This window comes from Nyctibius grandis, chromosome 6, assembly GCF_013368605.1.
Source record: "Nyctibius grandis isolate bNycGra1 chromosome 6, bNycGra1.pri, whole genome shotgun sequence".
NCBI classification, from domain to species: Eukaryota; Metazoa; Chordata; class Aves; order Nyctibiiformes; family Nyctibiidae; genus Nyctibius; species Nyctibius grandis.
Window position 1 is genome coordinate 58,899,245 of NC_090663.1, and position 27,082 is coordinate 58,926,326.

Genomic DNA, 27,082 nt, shown 5'->3' on the forward strand with positions numbered 1-27,082 from the left:
AAAATTCAAGAAATAGCTTTTTCTTTTGTGCTTATCAGAGGATGATATAGTATATGACTTAAGTCAAATACTGTGGCTTTGTTTTAGGGGGAAACCCCCTCCACCATTAGCAATAAGAGAAGTCAGCAGAGCCATTAATATTCCTAATAAAGCTTTACAAAGTTTTCTGCAATTGTGTAACCTTGCTGCTGTTCCAGTGCAGAGTGTTTCCCTGGATATGAATATTAACCACCCCTGCGAGAACAGGGCTGTCATTTCCTGACCGATCAGCTGACCTACCAGAATACGGATTATCTGATCTTCTTTAATGCAAAGTGGCTGTCAGTACGTTATGGCTGTAATGGCTGGTCAGTGAGGCAGAACAAAAGAGCAGACTTGTTAATGAAAATTAACATTTAAAATAACATACAGTTGGTTGCGTACATAGAAGTAAAACACAGAAAGAGAAGGCAATGTCCTTTTAACAAAAAGTTTGTCTGATTTTTTATTTGCAAAACTAGAGAAATAAAACTAGGTCCTGGGCTCATATCTGGGCACTTCCCGTTGATTGTGTGCCCCTGACTTCAGTACAAGGCGAACCTTCTCCCATTTTGATCAGAGGAGCAGCTGGCCTGTTGACTTCACAGCATATATCCAGATTTACACCAGCATGAAAGCAGAACCAAAGGCTCACTCCACCTGCTGAACAACCTGCAGAGCTGCTCCAGCATTTTCACCAGGCACAAGATGGAGATTTCTTCCCAGCTGGACATTATCTTGCCCCCCTAAAGCAGAAGAGGATTTCAAATGTCTAAACAAAAGAGCACGGCAATGTACCAGGCTGGATTTGTATTGATCAGGCAGCATTTTAACAGTTCTCCTCAGCCTAATTTTAAGTGCAGCGTATCATAGCAATAATCCTTATCATCCCTTGTCAGCTGGACAGGACTAAAATATGTCTTGGTAGCAGATAGGAAGGTAAAGTGAGACATCTGAAATTTTTTGCCTTAAGAACCTGGTATCTTCCACAGACACTTTATTTTTTTTTGCTACATTAATGCTGACATAAGTGTTAAGACGAGGACGCAATAGCTGCACCAGCTATTTATAGAGGCACTGTATAAAGATCAACAGATGTTTTCAGGACAGTCATGTACTTCAATGGTTACTGGCAAAAATTTCCATTAGAGAAGTTGGAGCATTAGAAAAAACTGTAATGCAGAAACTCAAAAATAACAGCCCTGAATTATTGAGGTTTTCTAGAGGATCCACCAGTCATTAGGCTAATTGCTGTTCTAGTGCAACTGTGTGGGCTGCTTCTGCCTTTGATCGATATTGATTTAAAACATGTAAGTGTAGAAAAAGCAAACCAAAGGTCGTAATGCTGTCAATAATTCATAGCAACGCCTCAGACAACATACATGTTAAATTCTTGGCACTAGATTAAAAGTTAATTGTATTGCCAACCCCAAATATTTAAAACAAAATTAACCAGATTTTTTTAAAACAGTGTAGATAGATGTACTGGTTTGGAGCCTCCATTGGTCACTCTCAAATTCTACTATTAAATCACAGGTAATTTTTTAATAAAAACTGACACTGAAAAATAACCCACATACCGAAACACAACACAGATTTTACCGCTGACATGGCAAAGTTACAATGCAGCTGTGGGGTTTTGCTAAAATGAGCAGTAAGTAGAAAGTACGAATACAAAGTATCCCTTTCAAAATAAGGCACATTTTGGTGAGAGTCTGACTGCAAAATATTCCCAAGGCAAGTTTCAGCTAAGTCAGTATAAAAGCATAATTATTGGTTTTACCTTTGAAGTTGGGTTTATTTTACCCAGTCCTGTTTAATGCCTACAGGTGCTAAAGACACTTGCCTAATTTTCAGGGTGAACTGTCTAAGCAGTAAGTTATTTCAGAGTGCTTTAATCCGCAGGATAAGTATATGCACCATGTTTGCACAAAAGTGCTAAGTGGTGCAGGCTGAGCAGTCATCAGGCATCTACAGGGTCAAGGCTTTTTCACAGCAACTGGGAGCAAAGAGTGAAAAGGGACATCATTATCACTGCTAATGAAGGATGAAGAGCTCAAGCTAGCCATGCGGTAGAGCCATCAGGAAGGATGTCAAAAATTGGCTAATAAAATCTAGTAAGTGTGAAGTTCATGTGACCTTTCTGTATGGAAAGCGAGCTCTCCATAGAGAGTGCGCTCTCAGAGCTGCCAGATGGGAGGAAATATCTGGTACAATACCTTCCCTGCTCTCAATTTAGCATGTGGAGCAGAACGGAGCCTGTGCTTTCACTAATCTCTCATTACACCCGACAAGCAGCGCGGATAACAATCAGGGAGAATATTCTGACCTTCATTAGACTTGCACAGAGCCCTGAGCTAGAAGCAGCTAACTTAACCAGCATCCTGATAAAATTCACCTCCTGCACTTGAAGGCAGCCTAGAACAAGATACCCAAATTCAGAATTTCAAGATTTAATTTGAAACACCTCCTAGGAGCCAGGTCAGGAGTGGAATTTGAGAAGAGTTTTACTGCCAAACTAAAGGCACGCAGCTAAAATCGTGGCTCCAAATAGCTCCAAGTTTTGTGGTGTCCGAAATGCAGACTTGGTATTTTGCAAAATCTGACATCAGATTTTCTCTTCCTTTTTGTCCACACCTATGACAGGTTGTTAACCTGAATGGCAGCGCATCAAACTCATGTAGTATCTCTGCTCATCAGATGAGCAATTGGCAAGTTAACAGACCTCTGAAATTATGCATCTTAGCTGTTTTAAGCAGAAGAGGTGCCCTGCTGTAGTTGTCCTTGCCCGTACTGTGGTCCCTGCCAAGGGGGGGTATGGGACCCCTGCCAAAGTTCAGGACAGGGTCCCAGCTGGGCTAGGTGCTGTAAAATCAGAGTCCAAACCTCACAGAAGAGCTCCACAAAAGCTTTGAGGGCTGAAACAGGCAGCAAGGAGAGAAAGTGAAGTGATCGGAGTAAATCTGGCACACGTCCTGCTAGACTGCAGGCATCAAACAGGTAGCTCTGAGAACATTTCATTTTAAATTTGGCTTTAATCTGTCTGACACAGTTCCTCCCTTTGTAATTTTAAATTAAGCCTATAAGAAAAAAGAAACACAGTTTTGTTTAAACTACTTGAAGAAAACAAGCCTTTTCTGCTGGTTTGAGCAGCAGACCCCAATAGCGTGTGTTGTGTTCGGCAAAATACAATTTTCTCAGATTCTGAAGCTTCCTGCACATTTCCATGATCAAGAATTTCATCCAGAAAAACCCATCTGTATCTATGAACACTAGCAGGACCTGTTCCAATATGAACACCTACAGGCACAGGAGCAGAAGAGTTGCCTGGGAAGCCCCAGCACTGGAGCAATTAGCACAATTACCCCTGGGTCTGGATTTCGATAAAGACTCCGAGTGTGGCTGGTCTTGTTCTTTCCCCTGAACATGGCCAGGCTGTGCTTGGGTCCTTCGTGTGGCCTGCTTGTGCAGTGGCACAGAGGAGGGGCAGACAAAATGTTTCTAGCTAGAAGGTCCTGGTGAGGCTTCAGTAGCCTTCACTGACCAGTCACTATCCTTCTGCTGTGCTGGTCCTAAATTAGAGTCCTTTGCTCAGCTGCTTTGAAACTTTCCATATGGTATAATGAGATAGATTGCCACTGAGGGATTAGAAGTGACCTCTGCCCAAAAGCTTGGCTACTTTTGCCTGCAATGAGGCAAAGCCGGGCTCCTTTTGCTTTTGCTGGGTAAGGATGGCAACTTGCTTTATTCGAACTTTTTCAAACTGGTCTGATAGCCCTATGGGAACTCCCAGAGAAATTCAGGTTGTTGCAGGTTTCTCCAACACCTTCCTGTCTCCTAGCTGTAACTTATGGCTTGTGTTCAGTTTAGGTGTTTGCCTTTTACAGGTAAGTTGTTGCAATACTGCATGCTGTAACCGCATTTTAAACGAGCTAATGCTTAACTGCAGGGTTTTAGCAGTTCTCTGAGATGGGACCAGTGCCTGCAGCGACCTTGCAGAGTCCCTTGCTAAATGGCAAAAAGGGAGATGTGCTTAAGGGCACCTAAGAGGCAGTTTGGCACCTGTGGGACAGAAGAGACATCTGTTGTGCCCATATTTTAGCAGCACTAATCCATGTCAGGAAGAGCAGGTTTGAAGCCCTCAGGGTTTAAGTCAATCATATTGAAATGCCATGCACAAGAGGATCGGGGGTGGTAGACATCTAATCGAGGTCTAGATGGGTCACATTCATTCAAGGCAGAAGACATTTGGGAATTTTAAGGAGAGCTAAACCCTTGCCAGCCATGCCTTGCTGCTGTAGGTGGCAAAGGGGAAGGGAGACAAGTTGCAGCTGTCTTGTCTCAACAGGAGCACAGGGTGCATGCACGGCTCTCGGGGAGCTATTTGAGAGGCTCCAGCTTTGGACACGGGAACAGTGTGCATAACGAGAGGTACGCAAGGACACCGAGAACATGCCCACTCTGTGCAAGGCTGTGCAGGATGAGACGTCCCCTCGATCCTTACAGATACCTACACCTCACCACCTTGCTGTACAGCAGCACAGACCCCAGAAGTAAGGGCCGTATCAGGCTGTAACCGCACACATCTCAACTGAGGCAGTTACCTCCAGAACAGTGCTGCAGTATGGTGGCTATATTGCTTCTGACTCCAGAGCTAGCTTATCTGGTGTTAACTTTAGTACCTCGACACCCTGCTCCTTTGCACGTGTGCTCTTCACTCATAGGAAACCCAGAATTCACTGCCAATGCAAACAACCACAGAGAGGCACACAAACACATGGAGTTTGTGCAGCTTTTCTCCCTACAGCCTGGGAAACCATGCCATATCATGACTTGCCTTCCACTCCCTTTCCTAAGGAACTCATAGTACCAATATATTTCTTAACATGCCCCTCGTTGTTCAACAGGCCAGCCTAGCTTAGTAAATGCTACTATAATAACATTTAGTGCCTACTGTACAGCCTTCACATCCAAGGGCATTTAGAAGTATTAAGTTTCTGCAGCTCTGAGGTAGAGACATTTATGATCCTTACAGCTCTATGTTGTAAATAATTTTTGAAGATGGTGAAATGCATGCAGAAAGAATTGAAGACCAGATTATGGCTGCAAAGCCCCTGGCAGGTTGGGGAATAATGTAACACATACAAGTCCTCTGAAAGTAACAGGACAGCCCAGCTTTTGACACATTTTTGATGAGAAAAGCTTATATGTCTTCGTATAGAAATATCCTTTCACTGCTCTTTTAGATCATGGATGTGATCGCGTTTCATTCATTTCCTTTACAGACCACAGGGTGGCAAAGATTGCTTGGTGCTTGACTTCTGCACAGCAGGATGACAAGCTGGAAAGTTAGGTCCTCAGCACCTAGACGGGTAGAGCCGTATGAAGCACCCACTGCCCTTGAGTGAACAGAAGCCTCAACCACAGCAGCATGCACTCCATCGTTTGGATACGCAGGTTATTTTCCCTTCCCATGGGAAGGACGTAGGGCAAGGAACAAAACAAAGACTCAGCTGCTACAGCAGAAGATGGGCTTCCAGGTAGAGTCCATAAAAGGCCAGGTCTTTGTGCGTTTCAGGTCTCTGGAGCCTAACATGGACCGATGGCACTTCAAGGCCCCGCTGATGATTCGCGCTGCAAATAAACTTCAGAAGGCAGCAGGTGCCGGCGCTTGTCAGAGGACGAAGCGCAATTGTTTTCTAGTGAACAGACTAATTTGAAAAGTATTTGTGCCATCTTGCCAAAAACACAAACTGTGCCACGTTTATTTTTAGATCCAGATATCCCTCCAGGAAGAAACCACACCGGTTATGTCACACATAAATCAGAGCTACCTGCTGATACCATCACAGAGTGCTTTTTTAAATGGCTAGCTACCCAAATCCGAGGCTACGTTTTTCCTTGCCACATAGTGAGCTATGATGTGCTATTAAGTATCTGAACTTTACATCTCAAACTAACTGCTTTCTCAGGGAGCAAAATACTCACTGGGATAGAGGTGTTGGGCAGGGAAGAGAGAATATGGGGGAGCGGGGCTGCAGCCCTCTCGTCCTTGGCACATTTCTACCCCACACTTTCATCTCCCCAGGGAGTATTTCATGCTCCCTAATAGACTGTGATTATTTTTTTAACATTTCTCCTGTTGGGTGAATAGTGCTGTGCAGAAGAGAAGGGGATTGATGTGCTGGCCTCAGGGCTAGCAGAGCACATAATGCAGGGGCCGTATTAGGGATTTAGGTGGAGGGATGCTCGATCCTTCTGCGGCAGTTCTGGGTAGTTGCGCAGCAGGCAAGAAGGCAGCTCTCGTTAACCTCTGTAGTGGATTAGTCACTGGAGCAGCACAAAGGTCTGCGCAGGGCTCGTCTGAATTACTGCTGGTTGTGGCTCAGGTTATTTTTTCTGAGGCTTTTTTTTTTTTCAATCTGCTTTCAGCACTATGCCATGCTGAGGTCTCTTCTGCTCCAGCTGCCGGGCTCCAGCTCCTCACTGCACTAACATTTGGATTAAACCGTGTTACATTATTCACCCGTGGATCCCACATATCCCTGCTGCTCTACACACAAAGCCAACATGCTGCTTCAGGTATGAGCATCCCAGTCAGATTAATAGGATTAATGACGGACAATGGAGTATGAATCATACAAAAACCCCAATCATTTCCGATATCAGCAACAAAGCTTGTACTACACAGCAAACACATGAGTCTTAGAAAAGGATGCGTGAATATATGTGTATACAGAGGAGGGTTATGTTGAAAGAAAGAAGTTTCTGCAAGACCTCCTTAATAATATTTTCTGTTCTTCTTGTGTCATATGTTATGGACAGTACTGGTTATCTGCTGTCTCACATTTCCTGTCTTAAAAGGCTGTTTGACCCTCAGTTCTTTCCAAAAATAATCATATTATTCATGGTGCAAGGTTCCGCAATTACACTTTCACTATTCTCACCAAAAAATAGCATTTTTCCACATCTTTTTCATCATTTGGAAAATAAAGTCTGCAAATCCAGTGTGAACAAGCACTATTTAACTCATTCAGACAGTATGTTTTCTGACTACCTAACTAATTTTGAATACATAACTTATTTCAAATACTTAACCAAAAGATTAAATGCAAACCCACACATATCAGTGGGTAACATTAGGGATTCAAAGTTCTGGTTTTACTCAAATGTTGCTGGGAATTAAGAGTTAAGAGCTCTGATGTAATTTTCTCTTCTTGTTCCTCCCAATTTTTATCATCATCCTTGCTTGTTACAGCTACATAATGGAATAATTATGATGCAATTACTGCACTGACAAAAACTGTTTTGAAAACCTCATACAAGAGCGCATGATAGCTGCACAGATGATAGGCAACAGCCTTGTGGATGGAGGTTGGACTAGATGATACCCAAAGGCCCCTTCTGACCTTAATTTTCCTACGACGTTTTAACGTGTACGCTTATATGCCAACACTTAATATTACCCTTCTGTATGCCAGTTCATCCAAATAGAAATACCCCCACAGGGCAGACAGGCCTTGGAGGCTGAAATTCCTCTGCTTGATCACCTCCTGTGCCTCGCCAGACTGAGCTCTGAGGAAAGGTGATACGTTGCGCTCTAAATATCACACGAGCCCCATCCTTGGGGAGCTCAGCGGCGGCGGCATCTGGGAGGATGGACGCACAGACCAGGCAGCTAGTGGGTTGAAATGACCCACAGAGAGAGCTGGTTTCTTCAAATGCTGAGCCTCGCTTTCTCCTTGCTGGGCAAGGACCTCTGCTGAGGTGCTGCTGTGCATCGTCACACCCACCTGCAATGAAATTCTCCAGCATGGGTGGATGCTTGGAGTAACAAGTGCCAAGCAGTGTCTCGCCAGCTTGCTTTTCCCCCTGCCATCTTGCACTTCTGTGTTCACCCTCTGCCCCCGCCAACACCGTGCTGGGAGAGGCCTCCAGACCATGCTTCTGATAGAGCCTGGATACTTCTGGCCCCCTCATGTTTCTGAAATCCTTCACTGTTTCACTCCAGCCCCAAAAAACAACAGGGAGAAGCCATTCGGGCTTCGGCTATTGAGAAAAGCAAGAGGGTCACTTCCATCTATTAGAAGTGAGAAGCAAATTCTCATGTTCCAAATATCCACCAGCTTACTACCTGCCCAGCACCCAGGCAGCACCTTGCAGGCAGGCCAGTATGCCTGTATCTACCTCAAACAGCTTCCCACGGCCCCTGCCTACTGGTGTTTTCCTCCTCTCAGATACAGTTACATGTACGCACCCACACGGGGACTTCTTTGTTATACAACACCATTTTGTAAGCTACGAATTTGCAGTGGAGGCCCAGTTTCTCTACCACAGATTGTATACTGCTCCAGAGACACTTAGTGTTAAGGTTAAAGAGCTATATAATTTTAATTAAGCCTAAGATTAAGATTTTTATTCTCATTCTAATGAAAAAATATATATTCCCTACCGCCATTCTGGAAATGGTAATACTAATCCCTACTCAAAAGCAGAAACAAATCCATCTGATATTCTTAACATATAGGTTGCATTAGGAACCCTCAGATTGACATGTGTTTTCAAATTCCCATTTTGTTTTTCTCCTCAATGACATTAGCCTTGAGGAGGAACAGCTGTTTATACCGTGACCCACAGATACTGAAAGCTATTTAAATATAGTCTGGACAAAGTACTTGCTAGACAACTACGTTCTGGGCTTTCTGGTTTTGCTATCTGCCTCTCACCTCTCCACTCCAAATTTTTCTTTCTTGATCATTCCTTCTTCAGTACTTGTAGTTCCTAACTACCCTGTAATTACTCTTTCACTAGCTTGTCTGTCTCCTGCAACTCTGCTTGCAAGCTTGAAGGTGTATGTCCTATGCTGGAAGACAAAGCCTTCCTTTGTCCTCATGTGTGCCTCCCCAGCTCACAACCTGCTTCCAGCACCTGAGCCCCCCGAGTGGGCTGGTGTGTTGCTTCAGTACCTGGGGCTGCCCTCATCCATGTTTGCTCTGCTGCCATTATGGAAACACATCTCCAGAGCATCATTTCTGCCCCTCACCTCAGAAAGCTTCAGTGACTTAAAGGCTCTTTCCCCATGTGGTACCTCAAAGATTTTTCCCCCAGTGGTATCTCAAAGCACAAATCAATCGTGCATAATTTTTCTACCCGACAATTTCAGATTTAGATATATTTTTTCTACTCTAAAGTAACAAGGAACAAAATACTTTTCTGATGCTTAGTTTAAAAAACAAGTATGCCATTGCCTGAATTTTTATTTCATTAACAATTTTTCTCCTTTGCTACTGCTTCAAATGGAAGCAGTAAAAGCATTTAAAATACAGTGAAAGAGTTGGTTATGAAGTTAAAAAAGTAAGAAAAAAGAGAGTGTTCAGAAGAGTATTTTCTGCCCTCACCTCCTTTCACTTCCCCTCATGCTACTATTATTTTCTTAGTCCCACAGAGATGCTCAAAGGCTTTGGTTGTGTTGTTTTATGCTGTGTATCCAGACAAGCCGAGGAGAACACCTCACTCTTGGTTTCAAAAGGCCTGGACTCTGCTAACAGTTCAAAATGCGGTTGGTTTTTAAGGTAGTGGCACCACCTGCAAGCCAGCAAGGCTGCAGATGTTTGCAGGGTCTTCTTGAAGTGTAAGCCCACAGGGCAAGAAACAGAACCAGCGGGAAGACATTTGGAAGAAAATATTTCTATGTGGAAAAAATGTCTCCATGCTTTTCAGCTAGGGGAAAAGATGGATTTTTAAAGCTAAAATTAGAAGCTAGAAGAAATAAAAATGTTACCACCTTTTTTAAAAATCAAAAGATGTATTCTACTGTAAAACTGCGACTGAGCTGAAGTGTCTTTTTGATTCCAGTTCCTCCTGCTCTTTCTCTCCAAACACACGCCCCTTCAGCCAACTTGGCTCCGCAGGGCAGCGTGAGGAAAAACTCCTGGGCTCTCTCTGCAGATGCCAACCCACGCAACCTTCACCCAGGAGCAAGGGAAAGAGAGAGGCTCCCGCTAGCCCCGCTGACCGGCGGAAAGCAATGTGGAGAATCCCAATCTGGCACCCGCTTGCTGCTCTTTCCTGGACACCCTCCTGAAATGCCTGTCAGGTAGTTTCTTCTAAGAAAATTTCTGCTCAAGAGCAAGAGAGTAATGCATTTCCCTCTCCTCGGCAAAGCTGGTGCTTGCGCTATTTCCGACGAATGACTTACGGTAGCTTGACTCTAAAGTTAACGCTTTATCCTGCCTTGAGGGAGAATGTAGCGGGGCAGCCCGGTGCAAACAGGGCTGCTCACCTTTCATTAAAAAGGCAAACCAGAAGCCCCTGGCTAATCCCCAAGATATGGATGTGACCCTCTGAACCTCTCATTCTTTCTGCTCACCTCCCACAGCCCGAAGCAAGGCAGCTCAGGGGTCTGGTTGCAAAGTCAAGAACAGCATCAGCCACATTACGTATGTTTGGTCTGCAGTGTGCATCTTTTATTTTCTCTTCCTGCTCACAAGACACTGGGATGAGGCGAGGATGCTGCAATACAACTGCACAAAGAGCACCACTGCTAGCTGAAATCCCATCTGTGTTTCTCTCCTCATTAAAAAACAAAACAAAACAATCCAGACTAGGTGATGAGAAAAACTGAGCAACCTTAGCTGTTGGACAAAGCCCTGCCAAAAAGGACAATTCCATTTTTCCTCTGGCTTCAGATTATCTTGTGCCAACCCCAGCTGTAGAAATTTAAATTTGGTCTTTAAATTTAGGTGACAGGCCACCTTCATGGCTCATCTGGATAGCTGCAAGGCTATCCCAAGTGGAAGGGAGGGGGTTCAGAGCAATTGCTTCATAGATGAGCCTTTAGGTATTGCCTGGAAGAGTTTCAGGACTTTGTCATACTCTCCACAGAAATTACAAACTGTGATTTCTCCAAAATTACTCCCCCCAAAAAGGAGCTCAGCAAACAGAAATTAAAATACCATTCTCCAACTTGCCCACGCAGACGTCAAAGTGCAAAAACAAATGGATGACTGACTCTTGAAATTTTGGATTTGGCTTAATAATTGAATGACCAGAAGACATTTTAGCTTTTTCAACAAGTAATTAGCTTCACTAAAAATAGCCTCTGTTCCAGTCTTGCACTGTGTAGTTGCTCAACTATATTGATGGGAACAACCAAAAAAAATTAGTGATGTTGGAGGGAGGAGTGTCAGACTTCTAGTTGATAAAAGAAGAATCAGCTTCCTGAGTTCTTGTGTTTGACAGCTCTAATGTTGAAACTTTTCTCCAAAATAAGACCACAGTGTTTTATATTCACCTCCCTCAGGGACATTCCTGAAGATTTAAAGCAGAACCCTGTATTATTTCTTCTCCTCTAAGTTTTACACATTTTCCTATGTAGAGACTCCTAAAGTAGTCTGAACATTTCAAAAAAGCTATTCTAAGTCCCACGTGTATATCATAATGGAAAAAGATGCTGTTTTTTTTTTCCTGGAAAATGAAACAAGGTAAGATGAGAAGCTCAGCACACAGGCACTGTGCACCTTACTTGTTTAAACTTTCCTACGCCACTAATCTCTCCATACCCTGAGCCTGCCAAGTGTGAAAACCAGTGCCCATGTGGCTAAAAGAAGCCCCCCTGCTTAAGACCCCACCGTGACCATGACCACCACCATCACCCCTCCAGCAGCCCATGACCTCCCTCCTGGGCTGACCACGACTGGTTTCCCTGCTCAACCCCAGGCATGGGCTTGCAGAAATGGAGGCGGATGAAGCAGGACTGCCTCAAGCCTACGCTCTGCACCACCTGGAAGGGAGCTGGTTTCAGCCTGAAAACAAAATAATTACGTTATCAGGCCTGTGAAGCCCTGTGCTCTCCTGCAATGCAAAGATGCTATAGGAGTAGCAAGCCTTACAGTTTGTGTCTACAGTGGCACAGCTCAAAACAACGCTGTCATTAAGAAAAGAGGTTTGCCCCAAGTTTACCCTAACTTCCCTCAACCTATATGCAGGCACAAAGTCTCAAAGCAGTTCAGCGATGGAAGAAGTCATGGTGTCAGAAAACAGCCCAAAACCCTCCCTTGCACCACAGAGACCCATTGCTAAATCATCTTTGTACCATACTTGGACCTAGCTGTGACAAGAGTGATATATATCTGTCCAACAGTATTTATACCACAGCGACCACTGCAGTATCTGGGGAGTGAGGTATAAATACAGACTGAGTGATAGCCAGGGAAGCCCAAAGAGTGGGCGAGGAGGGCAAGTGGCCAAAGCAGCTGAGAGACGTGCTGATTCAGTGCATCTCCTTCAGCTGTCCTCAGCAGCAGGTTGCCATGGAACAGAGGAACCGATTTTTCTTCTCTCCCCCCTCTTTTACAGCCTGTTTCTCACACTTTGCTTGAGCCCACAAGGTTCTTCATTTGAGTATCCGATCACAGTATTTTGCATTATTACGTAAAGTATAATAAACACATAGCTATTTCTTCTAAAGTGATGATTTGGCTCATGCCTGCCTGTCTGCAGCACTCAGCAGATGAGGTTGGAGTTGCCATCCCTGTCTTACAGATGGGGAAATGCCAGGCAAAGGGAAACTGCCTTGCCCCAGCAGGCCTGTGCCTGTGCCAGAAGTAGAGGAGAGGTTCACATTCTCACCCAAAAGTCCAGCCACAGGGTTTTTAAGCCTGCAGCTCAAAACATATCCCTCTTTCAACATGAGCGAAATGGAAATAGTTAAGAAATACTCCTGGATGTGCATCTCAGCCACATGTTTATTTCCTTACCAACACACGTTAAAGGCAAGTATTTTCAGATGACTGAATAGGGCTTTTCAGCAGTGAAATCAGTGAGAATTAGAAATACAAGCTTTGCCTGTTGACTTCTTTCTTCTCTATAAATAAATTACAATTCTCTACTCCCAAATGAAACCTTTGAAATAGAATGTAAGCAGGGAAGAATCCCTCATGCAAACAGGGGATTTGCAACAGGGTTTTGCAAGCACGTAGCTGGCTTGGGAGAGCTTCTTCCCACTTGGTCTAGCAATGCTTGAGTACCCCTCCTTGCTTGAGAAGGAAGGGCACTTTGTCACTTTGTTCTATTTTTTCCTCTCAGTATACTCTATTTTTTCTGAAGAAATGTGGCGGATGCAGCAGCCTACCTACTTGCTGTGATTCCCACAAGAACAGTCTCTTTTCTGACTCCACTGCTCTGCAGGAAGCTGGACTTCTCAGCAGCACGCCAGCACACAGATTAAATACTCAGCAACTACTTTCCATCACGCCTTCAGAGCCCCTCGCATGGCCGGAAAGGTTAGAGTCAACTGTTCTCGAGGGGAAGATCAGATTTGGGAGGGTAAGATCAAATTTGGGAGCCCCTTTTTGCCTGCAGCAGTGGAAACTGAGGAGTGCGTGGGACTGCACTTACAGTGCAAAGCTTATCTATGGTTTATGGAATTATTATAATTTGACTTATTTGGGCTATTTCTGCTCTTACAAAAGAAACATTCAACTCGGGTATTGCTGGAAAGCACTGTAATTACTACTCATCTCTTTGCATGGCCACTTATTCAGAAGGGCATATGGACACTACTTCTTGAGAACAGCATTTTTCAAGCTGTGCCTCCTGGCTTGAGTCACTGAACAGCCTGGCTAAGGACCCCCTCTCCCCGCTAATTTGACACTCCAAGCTCTTTAGTAGATCACCAAGGTAGGCAAAATCAAGGCCAGCTTTATGCGGGGCCTTTGCTTCTCAGCGTACAAACGGTGGGAGAGCTTTTGGGAAGAGCTCTCTGACAGCTACCTTCTTAGCCCACGTCTCTAAGTGAGCAAGCTGCCACAGCACCACCTTGCTTTGCCTCCGTTTGATCGCAATGCACGCTCAATAATATTCTGCAAGTACAAGATATCTTTCCAAAATATCTCAGTCCTAGTAACCTTCTCGTTTTTGCGGCAGGCTTCAAAGGCAATTTTCACAGTGACTTTGCTGTGGACATCACTTTTTCACATGGAAAAAAACTGTAATAAAAAAACCCTATTTATCAGCCTGGAAATACAAGGGCTCCCTGAAGCCACGGGTTTTCATCATGAAAGATCTGATGCAGCTTTTATTTTCCCTGCAGTTTTCTTTGTGTACACTCGTGTAGATAAGGATTTGCTCTGTATGGGTTTGAAGAACCTGACAGTACCCACCGTAACAGGAATGTGCCACCTCCTCCTGGATAAGAGTTCCTCTTTCCTCCCCTGCTGCTGTTACTCACCAGCAGTGTATGTGTTTGTGCTTGGACATCCATGAGACAGCTCTGCTTCAATGTATTGTATTTCTATACACTTCTCATGTTAAAGGAAAATGGAATTTAAGGCAGGACAGAAAAATAAGGTGTTTTCTGGTGTCAGGCTGTTTAATTTGCAAAGAGGATAGTTCACACTCCCTATACTTTTGATTCTAAGGGAAACTTTTAGTACTTAACTACATGCTGGTAGCACAGAGCAGCCAGTCAAGCCTGCTCCCCGCAGTGTGAAGCAGCACAAAAATGTGAGCAGAACCTATCGCTCATAACCTTCAAGAACAGTTTTCACCTTGAATCCCACCCAAGCAAGTTTGTTTTTCAAAGTGCTAACAGGGGCTGCTGCTGCCTAGGTTATTTCTTGTAACCATGATAGCAGACAAAGAACCAAAGTGACATTTTCCTTCTTGGCATCAACTAAACTGTCCCCGCCTCCACCCCCGCATCTGACTCCACAGGTTTTTTTCTGGAGATGCTGAGTGTGATCCCTATTTGTGCGCTGGTGAGACATCTCCAAGGTATGCTGGATGTGCAGCTCTCCTTTGACGAACATGAGTATTAACATACATCTGTTATTAAAATGGATTTTTATCACTTGCAAAATATGCCACAGGTTAAACGCTGTCCAGCTTCTCGGGGCTATATTTTTTGTTGCATCCAGATTGAATTGCTATAAATTGTTTGTCTGCAGTTTTGCCAGAAATGCTCTGACATGACTTGCAATGAATACAGAAGTCAAAATAATTCTCGCTACCTGAAGCAGATAAACATTTTTCTCTATTCTGAAATCTCTACATCAATTCTGCATTTTTTATTCAGAGTGATTTTGTTCAATGGACTTTTCATTTACAGAGCTTCAATTTATTCCTGTCAGCCTCAGGACTGCTACAAAACCTGCACTAAAACAACTACGAATTTCAGCAGCATTTCCTAAACAACTGAGCTTGATTTTAGCAGTTTAAAAATAGTTTCTATCTCATTAATAGTTTTTATTGCCATACCATTTCCTTCTCAGAAGCCAGTGATTTGCAGACTTCATTAGTGATGCAGAAGGGATTAGCTTGTAAAAGCACCTGGGTTCTGCTCCCAGCTGTGGTACAGGTTGCTTGGCTTTACCAAACCATGCAGCTCATCAAGACTTCTGACTACGTATCTCCAATATTTGGTGCAATTTTGTGTGCAGTTTTGAACCATGCCACAAGCATGCAAGCTCACAGATCTCTTTCTGACACTGGCACACCCTGTGAAACCCTTGGATGGCACGTTTGTGGGTCTATCAAGTAAAACACCATTTATGCGGTTAAGTGCTACGGGCCCCTGCAGCTCTGGAGTGAGCCTCTGCTTCTGCCTATGTTTGTTGCTTATATTAGAGTGTGACTTGTATCTGGTTCTCAGAACTGCAAGGATGATTCCCATGGTCAGGATCCTATGGTCCCTACAGAAATATGGCAGGGATGTCTTCTGCTTAGTATGTGAAGCTCTTACGCTTTTTGTAGTGACTTATACGTGTGCCATATATAATTTTACACCAGTTAGTAAAATGCTTTCTGTGTGTATTTACTTTGGCCAGCACTGGCTGAGGTGACAATCTATGTTTTTTTAAGGCTGCAAAGATCTGGGTTATTATAGACAAGAAATGTAGTTTAGATCACTAAAATTTCCTGGATATAAGTGGGGTTTTTTTTGCCTTTATGCACGATTACACTTCTCAATAGATTACAGACAATGGATTTTTGTTTTTATTCCACCTCTGGCAAACAGACTCCTGGACTGTCAAATGTTTTCAAAGCAAGGAAGAAGTTCATAAAATGTTAATCTTCATAAAAATGATGTTGAGGACTAGCACCTCATGAACTTCTTGTCTCAAACTTAGGATTTCCTGGGAGCCCACACATAGCCCACTCCAACCCGTGTCATGCACTAAATGTAAAAATTGGAGAAATGCCAAGAAATAAAGGTGGCCAACCAAAGGTCTCACATTCTGATTCCAGGTATTACATCTTAGAGTCTGTCAGGACTGGGAAAGAAAGCAGACTTGTTGACTGAATACATGTGCAAATTGAATCTCTGAGTTCAAAAAGGAGACTCTTAACTTCCTGAATCAAACCAGGCCATAATAACAATACAACCCCCATATTTCTAAGAGTCTCCTCCATTTTCTTTACAGTATCAGGTTTGCATCTCAAATCTCAATGTCCTTAATTCTTCCTCTTCAGCCAGAAAAATCCTCAATGCTTTATTCTTGGGTCATAGGCAAATTCTCTCTTTGCTCAATTACAGCTTATATTTCAGTCATCTGTATTGCGGGATACAACTGTCTTTTAATTAGTTTTGCCTATCTGCAATGAAATTAGATCAGTGGCTATACTTGGAGCACATCCACAGTGTTGACAAGGTCTGAGCTATACCAACTTTGCAACAGATAAACATGAGTGAACCCTTCTCTGCTGTAAGGTAACGTAATCAAAGATGATGACCACTACTCTGTAAATACACCATGCGATATTCCTTTCTTGCACAGCTGATTGTCTTCAGTTTAGCCAAGGGGGAAGACATTTTTTTTTGCTGTAAATTGAAACCACTGCATGAAAGCTGTATTTCGTTCAAAACAGAGCTGGACCACTATGCCAAAGTCATGCCGGCAAGGACACATCAAAACCAAACTCCCCAGCCCCTCGCTACCTTACTTGTTTATGTCAATCAGTTTGGAGATTTTTAACATTTGAGTTATGTTTATCTGAACTGGTTTTCAAGGTCTAATTATAACATGTGAAACGGGGTGAAATTGCTGCTATGAAAGTCGCAATATAAATATGAGGACTTGACGGGCTGACTGATATGTTGGCACAGACCAGACATGTATGTCACGTGGAAGCCCAGTGCAGCTGTTGTAGTCCATGGTACAACAAATAGCTATGGGGAAGCAGCACGGTCATGCAGGATTTTTTAATACCACCTACTGTGCTACTTGGCCGAAGGCACTCGCCTTGCAATAAAACAGGCAATATCTGCAGTTTAAATGCAGAAAAGTGACAGTCCTGGCAGAACAAGGCTGGTGCATTTCAAAGGCTCTGGGAAGAGAACATAGCGTGGTTGCCTGTCTCCCCTGCCCTGTCCTCCTTTCACGCAGTCCTCCAAAGATGACCCAAGCACGACTTTCCGCTCAGCAGAACCAACAGAGCATGTGCTCTCGCCTCTTTGAGCTGGGAGAGCGTGCTGTGCACAATAACATGTGCAACCTCTCCTCCCGTTGCAGGAGAGATCCACTGCAACCGCACAGTAATGGGCATGCAAGGATCACGCCTGACAGCAATCACAGATGGATGTCTCAGGTAAGACTAGGCCTCTGGAGAGGATCTCTATTTATAACCCAGACCCCAATAGGTGGCTGGTCTTGGGTGTTAATGTGGCAAAGTATTGGTTTTTAGAGTCGATTAAATGCCTCAACACGGAATGGAAGATGAAACCACTGCTGGCTTGCAAATGGTCATTCATGCCATGTGCTGGTAAGAGAAGAAGCCATCAATACTGGGCATTCGCAATGCATTGAACACCGATTATACTGATTAGGGTCCATGAAATATTATTTATAAAGCACTTGCACCCTTTCTAAGGTTAGGTTCTTATTCTTTTTAGAAAAAAATTGTCCTGCCATGGGGCAGATGTAGTTTTAAATTAGCAACTGGCAATGAACTGAGCTTTTGACAAGGCTCTGGAAAATGCCTGGCATCCATAATTCCAGCAAGATGCCTTCTGGGTTTCTATTACACAGATGTGAGCAGCATATTAACCCATGTTTTCCCAGCAAGGAAAAGGCACTACAATTGCAATCATTGTCCTCAGAAAGTAATTGACATTGTCTTTTTGACCCAGATTCTCAGTGTCCTGCTTATGCAGCAACAGTGCCATAAAATGCAAAATGATGCAACATTCAAAGGTTTTCAGAGCTACTGATGTAACATAATTTTATTTGGGTAAAATAATTTTTCTCCCTAGCTCCTTTCTACTTAGCTCTCAGTGTTACTCAAAGTTTGTCCCTGTATCCATAAATAGTTGCATAAAGGGACAGGGCTATCAAGTTTCATAGTGCATGCGTACATTTCATATGTTATTTGAACCTAGGCTTTGAAGCTGCAAAAAGCCAGTGGCAAATCTCAAAATGAAAAAAAGAAAAACTTATGTAAATGAGCTGTAATAAGATCACACAAGAAACCAAATTTCTCAAACCAGCAAGTAACACTATTCTCAGCTTTTTTCCTAACCTCCTTTCTAGTTTAAACAGTTTAATTCTGTATTTTGAGATATTTTACCTAAGTCTAAAAGCATATGCTACATCTCCATCAATTTTGTCTTTCTCCTGCAGTAAGATACTCTCCAGGAAAATACTTGAAATTAACACCCCGTTTTGTATGCTTTCTCACGAGTTCAAGGTTGATGCTCTGAATTTAACGTATACGGGCTCTAATCCCTCTGTTTTGTGCCCATCAACACTGGAGATGGTATTCTGAGACTTTGGGATTAAGACATAGTATGTACCTGGTCTGGAACCACCGCATATCGTTGGACACCAGCATGTGTGTTTAGTTATGCACTAGCAGTCACTAGTTTAAACACATCAGATAGATAGGTACCGTAATCCCAAGCGTGATCTGAGCCCAAACCTGTGGTCAGATGGGAGCTGTAACTCATTACAGATGCGGAGCTGCGGCCCTGGGCTCTGCTTCAGGACAGAGCTATGGGTTGGCTTCATGAGCAAGTGGGAAGGGAGAAGGAATCCCTGGTGGGACTCCAGGTGTTAGGGTGTTCAAGTCTCCAACCCTGACACTGCTCCCTACCCTACATCACTACAGCACAGACCCAGACCCAGATTTGAGGGAGTCCAGAAAGCCTCCTCCTCTCTACACCTTTAATTACCGTGTAGTCACAGTGCACAGACTTGCTAGCCACGCATGATGACTCTTGGACAGAGACCTGACCGCTGGCAGGTCACTTGGCTCAAGGCACCATGTGGCCCACAAGTAGAGCTGACTGGCTCCATCCACGCCCCTCACTCTGGTCTTTGGCAATAAGACCTGCTCTCCTCCGCTTCCTCATGTGTGCTGCCACTAACAGCCACTGAAATGCATATTTTCTCATTTAAAGATAATTTCTAGACATTCGGGTTTATTTCTTGAGATTATCTTGGGCTTTGGATGGATAGAAAAAGCACTTACAACAGATACTGTCTCTTTAGAGAGAACAACGTTGTTCTAAGGTAGGAAATTTTAAACAGACTTTGGCTGTGTCTGAGGAGACTTGAAAAACATGTTGAAGGCTTCAAGCACACGCGTGCGATAAACAGTGGATTGAGAAAGTTGCTAGAAAGTTTTCCCTGTAGAACTGAAACTGGGAACGTGTAATCTTCACGTCATTATCCACATTATTAAATCTGTGAAAACCAAACCATGTGCAATAACACAGCTGTTCCAACTAGAAGCATTTAATCTCCCACTATCATCTCAAAATATACATGCTCCAGCTCTTGGTTATGTACACAGCAAGCAAGGACTAGAAAAAATTAACAAGCATCAAGGGAAACTTCCTGTACTGATTTCCATGTCCCTGTTTAAGTTCACAAATCAGAAAAAAATCGTCCTTTACTTATGCCTAAAGGGGTAGCTGAATTTCCTAGAGCTGAACAAACATGAGGAGAAAGTGTTACATGGTTAGAAATGCTGACTATATTTGGTTCCAAAAGTCACATCTTTAAGAGTATGGGGAATGCAAGTTTTTTTACTAAGGGCAGAGTTAAGAGACTTAAAAAGCTGAATTATTAAATAAATATCTCTGGGATCCCATATGTAATCATATTTGCATGTGACATGGCTGTGCCCATCCTACCTGGCAGGAAATTCTACAAAGGCTTGGGAGGACATGGCCGTTCCGTCTCTTGCCATACCTAGGTGGAGATGTGGTCCTAATCCAAGTCTGGGGAATGAGCCTTCACAGCAACACAGCTACAGTGATCTTCAGGTACAGAGGCACTGCCCAGCCCAAACTGTAGGAGAAAATGGGGGAGGAACAACCCTTCCTTTTGCCCAACTTGTCTTCAAGCCCCTTTTCCCTAAGAACCTGGGTAATTTCACATCCCTTTTCTCACCTCTGTTCTGCATTTCCTCCCTGAATAGATGGCAGACAATGTAGGGTTAGCTGGCGTGTTTTGAAAACACGTTGACCACAGAAATTGGGAACACATTAACTAAACATGCCTCAGGCACCTCCAAACCTGCAAAGAAAACTCATCACTATGCTGATATCCAGTATGTCAAGTGTTTTCCAACAAAAAAATTGTTTTCAATAAACACTCCAAGACAATCATTGCGACATGTTCAGAAGGGAAGAATCAGGTTAATTGCAGAAGATGACATTAGTGTGTATACCATGTGGGAACACAGTGGAAGGATTTCTGTGGTTGTTTTAGTGAGTTTCATGGTATCCCTTGGAATCATACCTGAGTGTAAAAGGGATTAGATGTCTTGGACCCTGCAAAATTGTCATATGCAATTACCTTAAAAGGAATAAATTAATCAGCAACTCTGTGTTGTATAGGAAACCTGTGCTCTGCAGGTGACCACTCTGCTCTAGGGGAGACTGACCTTTCCTGCTGACTGCAGTGAAGCTGGACGAGCTGCCAAGGGCTCTCCATCACAGCGTGCCTGCAGTCGCCTTGCACCCACTGCTGCTCAGTGCAGTGACAAACCCCATCCTGCAGCTCCAAACACCATCCTGCAGCCCCAAACCCGCAATGAGCTACAGCTCCATCCCAACCTGGCCCTCATCCCAATAGTATTAACAATGGTTTCGTGATATTTCCATTCCTTTCGGTTTCATTTGGATGAAACTACTCCATTTAGGGTTTGTTTGGGTGGTTCACAGCTATCTATAATCTATTCAGATTATGAGAAGGTGAGGTGAAATGGTAAAAGGAAAGAAATTAAAGTTTCAATTCTTTCCTGCCAAGTTCTGTCAAGTAACTGGAGTTATTTATTTACACTTTTGCAGCAATGATGTCTCTTTACCACCATTATTAGTCATATGGCTATCTAAGCCAAAGCCTTTATTACATTAATATACCTTGAAACTCAAGTACAAAATCACACCTATCTGAAAAAATTAAAACTTTCAAATAGTTTTAAGCAATTGCTCTGTATAAACTTGAAAACCTGGAAGAACCACCATGATCCTGGGGCTTGACCACCTGCAGGACACATGCAATATAACCTTGCCTAGTAATCCCACAATTTCTGCCCTAACACAGGCACATCACCTCCAAATGCACTGTCCTAAAAGAAAGCACCTGCTAGTCTGTGAGACCCGGCAGCTGCAATGTAAAGCATTTGTTGGAGTTTAAAGTCTGCTGGTAATTACAGCATTCTGTAATAATCTACCATTACACGGAAGACAAGGGATAATTACATATGTATCGATCATTATTGGCCTTTCCCACCCCATTTTGATGGCCATAGTTTTCCTTCTGTTTACTAATGACGTGAAGTTAAAACAGCAGCATTCGGTGTTTGTTGGTTTTTTTTTTGTGAGATGGGGCAGTTATTCAAGCAAGACTTCAAAACTTTTTTTTTTTTAATTAAATCACACTTTGGTTTATGATCACTGACAGATGTGAGGAGATGAGAAGAAAACCAAACTATCCACTGATTTTCAAAAAGGCACCTTATTCTGATGTTTCTTTCGGGTGTGCTTTGTGCTCAGCAGCGCTCTGGGCTGAGCAACAAGCACTAGAGCACTGCTGCTATCTACAGGTCTGCTCCGTGCAGTGCTCAAACTGGACACGAAACCAAGTCCTCACACTTGGGAAAGGGACCAAAACCCTGACACTAAGGTATGTTGGCTTTTGGGAAATGCAAGCTGGCGATCTGTAGCCATTCTCTCCTGTGGCTAACGTAAATTAAAAAAACAAAATCAAGCAGACTTCATTAAAAGGAAGGCTGACCCATGCTGCATGAGAGTACAATTTCTGCTTTTATTTTTTTCCCTCCGAACAAAGAGGAAACATTGCACTCTCAGGTGCAGAATAAGAGGAAGCATCTGCTCCCGGATGGGAACCCTCTCCCACCCCAACGCACTGGTACACAAAACACGACAGGGTACAGAAGGGCTGGAAACCACCTCGGAGCCTGCAATGATGAACTTTTAAGACAATTTGTGATATAATTAGATATCACTAAAATTTAGTCGTGGATCTTCATTGTTTGGAATTTACTTAATTTTTTCTTTCTCTGCTTTTTCCTCTGTAACCCAGAAATTTTGATAACCGCTTTTCGGTGTCTTTCAGTAACACAGACAAACAAGATAACCTGGAATGGGTTCAGCACTGCTGAAAACAAACAAAGCAGCTTTCAGAACAGGAGAACAATAATAAATAAATCTATCCAGCAAATACAAGCAAACCATGGAGAAGTCAAAAGCACCTATTTAACCAAAGGTTGGGGATTTCAGGATCAGGTTACCAAAGACAGTATCATCAGCTCACAAGTTTTCAATAAGTGGTAGAGGAAGGGACAAGCTCAGAAAGAAGAAAAAATATATTTTTCCTAATAAAAAATAAAATTAAAAAAATTCCTAATAAGGAAAAAAACCCCAGCATGTTCATGAAATCTGTACCTGAATGTTTAGCTACCGAGATGAACAGTCAAGTACAGGAGCAGAGCACCTTGCAGCCAGGGAAAGCACAATTAGAAGCTCAAACAGCAGGACAGTCTGATCTGACATATGGAAACTCTGTGAAGCTTTTCCCATTTGGGAGGCTAGAAAAGCTCTTCCAAAATTGATTCCCTGAGTCCATCAGGAGCATCAGGCTTAACGAGTCTGTTCCAAATGACTCTTAGCACCACACTGAGCATGCTGTTCATATGACTGCTTGTGAGAAAATAAATAGCTGTTCTGGCTCCTTTAAATATTAGTTTTTCTGGAAACAACTTATTTTCATTACTGGATATCCACTGAAAACTTCAGTGTGTGTGACTGGAAAATAGCATCCTGCCATTTATTTGTTTTTTTACATTGGACTCCTGTGTTTTTGTCAAAGGAGTTTAGTAAAGAATTTTCCAGACCTATCATAATTGCTGCCCATGAAGTATTGGGGAGTACAAATAACCTCTAGTATGCAGCAAATTGTTTAAGCTAACGCTCAGAAATTTCTCATCCGCAGAGCTCAGTCCTCATCTGATACAACTTAATTCCCTGTTCGGTGTTATCTTTTGAGTGATTGTTTACATTATATTCCTGCTACTGTTTCCAAGAGACAGTATGGCTCTTTAAAGTCTGCACGGAGAGGGATGATGACCACCACAGAACCTGGCTGGGTTCCCGGTGCCATGGCGTGGCCGAGGCAAGCCCCTGGCAGTACCACAGCCCGGAGGGTCTAGCTGCAAACCCCACGGGGCTCTCCAGGTTGGGTGGGTTCAGTCATTAACACCCGACACTTCCAAGGTAAATAAAAGTTTCACCTTAATCCAGAAACCTCCACAGATTTCCTCACTGAGTACTTTGGCGGACACAGAAGAGGTGAGGGGCATCCATCGCAAGAGAAAAATGAATGTACATGAAACACTTCAGAATATGAACATCTGGGATGTACGGGTTAAAGTAAATGGAAATATGAATTATTCTGTCAATAAAATAAAATATTTCCAGCATGGGAGAGACGTGGCGCACACCGGGCACCGCTGGCTACCCTGGGGGCTCCAGCCGCCCCTGCTGAGGGGCCCCCAAAAGCCCCCGGGACGGGTCGCTCCCTCGCCGTCGGGGCCGGGGCGGGCCTCCCCGCGACGGGACGGGACGGGACGGGAGGGAACCGCACCCGCCCGGGAAGGTGCGGCCCCGTCAGCGCACTTCCTCAGCGGCCCGCGGAGGCGGCTGCGGGCAGCCGTCATCCCCCGGCGGGGCGGAGGCGGAGGGCCGCGGCGGGACGATGACCCAGCGCCGGCAGCCGCGTCCCGCCGCGCCGCTGGACGAGGAGCTGGAGGCGCTCGGGTAAGGGGCGGTCGGGGCGGCGCCGCGGGGGTCCCCGCACGACGTGGCGGCCCTCGGGTGGTGCAGGGCTTCGCGGCGGGAGCTGACAGGGCGGGAGCTGCCGGTTCTTGCTGCTCAATTTGGTAATGAAGCGGGGAGTAAGATAGTCTGGGGTTTGTTTTAATGAGCCCGCCGACGGGCTCCCTGCAGGGTAGGTGTGCAGCCCCTCAGCGAAGCCCAGCGCCTCATCCCCGTGGCCGGTGTGAGCGGCCGGCAGGCAGCCGTGTGCAGGGGATTCTGGCGTGCCACGCGTGGGTGGGAGGAATAAATAATAGCTAGAAAAACTAGAGCGCTGGCAGGCGTTTCAGGTACAGTGGAGCGTTCGAGGCAGGGGGCTACAGCTTCCCTCAGAGCAGCTCTGCGACGTTGAAACCTCCTCCGTCGGGCAGAGCCCGGGTTGTGCCATGTCGCTCGCCTGTGTCTCAGGGGAGCACCAAAGCCAGAGCTTGTCCTCAGACCCGCTGGTCCTCCCTGGCTGCAGGGCTGCGCTGTCCCCTCGGCCATCTCGTAGCTTGGCCTGGGCCCTGGCCCAGAGGGCGGCCACCCCGGCCGCCATGCCCGCTGCTCCTGGCTGGGCCCTGGGAGGCACCAGGCTTCCCCAGGGCGCCTCGGGCTTCGGGGGCGAGAGCAGGGGACGGGTCGCAGCTGTGACGAGGACATCACCCTTGCTCAAAAGCAAAACCCGAGGAGCAAAAAGGAAGGCCGAAGGTTGCAACAGACCTCGCTCCTGTCCGATGTGACTCGCCCATTTTGTCTGCCAGTTAGTTTTGCGTTTTACAGGAGGAAGACTTGGGTTACTTTTTCGCTGGCAGCATTGCCGTGGGTGAGAAGAAAAGCGGGCTGGAGGAGCAGCACAGGTGGGCACAGGGAGGCCAGGGAGGGAAGGATCAATCAGTGGCAGCAAAGCGAAGGGGAGACAAAGCAGAAGAAAGGCCAGTGAACGTACTGACAAAGCAAAAGGGCTCTGGTGTCACCTCTGCATTCAGAAAGACTAGATGAAAAAAGTAAAGGTTTTTTGCTTCCTGAGTACTTATGGATAAGGACCAGCTCATAGTTTATTTTTGTGATTAATTAATTTAGTGAAGAAATAGGAGTGCAACAAAGAGGCTTGGAATTACTATCTCCACACAGCTGATATTTTCCTGTATTTAGAACCACGTGTTAATGAAATGCCTGTTATTGAAGCATCTAACAAATATGACATGAAGTAAAGTCACTTTGCAGTGGTACCCAGAGTGGCCATTATATACTTTTCCTTTACATCTGTAAGATTTTGCTCATCCTAAAGAAGTATCTACAGAAAAAAAACAGAGTTGCAGCTTCTGTGAGAAGCATGATTCCCAGTTACCAGACTTTTATTCGTTTAGACTATGTGGCCTGAGTTGATTTATGCCAGTAGCCTGTGCTTATAAACAGCCTTGCTGGTTGGCAAGGAGTTTGTCCTCATAAATGATCTTGTAGGACTGCAGCCTGATGTGGTACCAGTGAGAAGGAAAGATTACAAATGAGAAGGCTACAAATAGGCATTTTTAAAGCTGTAGCTTCTTTATTTTATTTCCATATCAAGGCAAAACCTAAACTTTTCACCCTACCACAAAACACTAAGCATCTCCTTCAGGGCAGTGTGTTAAGTTAAATGCACTGAAGGTGAGTAAGCAATGCCAAGCAAAGATTCCCTTCAAATCATTAAGCAAAGCCTTTTTTTTTTGGCTAGTACTAAAGCCAGTTCTTTTTTTTTTTTTCTTTTTTTCTGAAGAGGAAAAAGAAGTCCTCACACACTGAACATTCTGGTAGCATAGTCTAAAAGATCTTTTAATGTAAATACTTTTTCAGCTGTGAGAAGTAGGTCAATCTCCAGACGTAACATTAAATTCTCAGCCACCACAAAGTTTTTTTACCCTAAACTTAGTCCCTGGTGCTATCACTGTGCTGAGTTCCCCTTACACCTGACATCGTATCTAGCACAACTGAGATCCAGTTCTGGTGAGGAATATATGTTCATTGCCATAGTAAAGACCAAAATAGACAAGGGTCATTCAAATGAGGAGCAGCTTTGACATTCACATACCTTTGGTGGGGAATTTGAAGCAGGTTATTTTAGAGCTTCTGCTTTACTGTACAAAAATCAAAGCAGTTAAAGGTTTGAAGAAGTATGAAGTGGGAAGTACTTTGTCTTTACTTTTAAGAGAAAGGAGATTGGGTACCAGGATATCCTCGTAGTTTACCAGGTCAGCTGGTCATCAAAATGGATAGTTGACAGCAATGTAGATGGGTGTACAGCATAAAACCTGTCTAACACTCTGCTAGGTTTGGGGGACGTGGTGTTTGCTGGACTGTTCTAGGTTAATGCTCCTGTAATTACACTGAGAATACTGGAGCTGGTGAGAGCAAGGCAGGAGGGAGAGAGGGGAAAAAAACCCCAATATATGCAAAACCCACCTTAATTTTACCCCTGCTCTAGAAGTATCCCATCTGTCACCAAAAAAAAAGATCAAGAAATAAGATTTAACAATCCCAGTTATCATCAGGGACAATCACAGTCACTGAAAGATCTAGATATATCTACAGCTATTTATCAGATTGGAATTTTTTTTTCCCAGAGCTTCAGTATTTGTAAAGATGGACTTTCTGACCTTTTACATCATAACAAAAGAAAGCAAGAGTGATGGGTTTGGCTTTTTTTCTTTTTTTTTTTAACTGTTACATTCAGTCTGAGGGAAGACGGTGGCTTAGATT

General features: G+C 44.1%; 1 protein-coding gene across 2 annotated transcripts in view; it reads left to right on the forward strand.

The window, feature by feature from the left end:
• The window catches only part of DAPP1 (dual adaptor of phosphotyrosine and 3-phosphoinositides 1), a 60,895-nt gene that overhangs the window by 13,959 nt on the left and 19,854 nt on the right, over positions 1-27,082 (forward strand). Inside the window, exon 1 of one of the 2 annotated variants that reach the window (XM_068402735.1) lies at positions 24,246-24,307. The exons of the other annotated variant lie outside the window; for it this stretch is intronic. Coding sequence (XP_068258836.1) covers positions 24,246-24,307 — 62 coding nt within the window. Of the gene's footprint in view, positions 1-24,245; positions 24,308-27,082 lie in introns of those variants that run through there. 2 annotated transcript variants of the gene reach the window in all.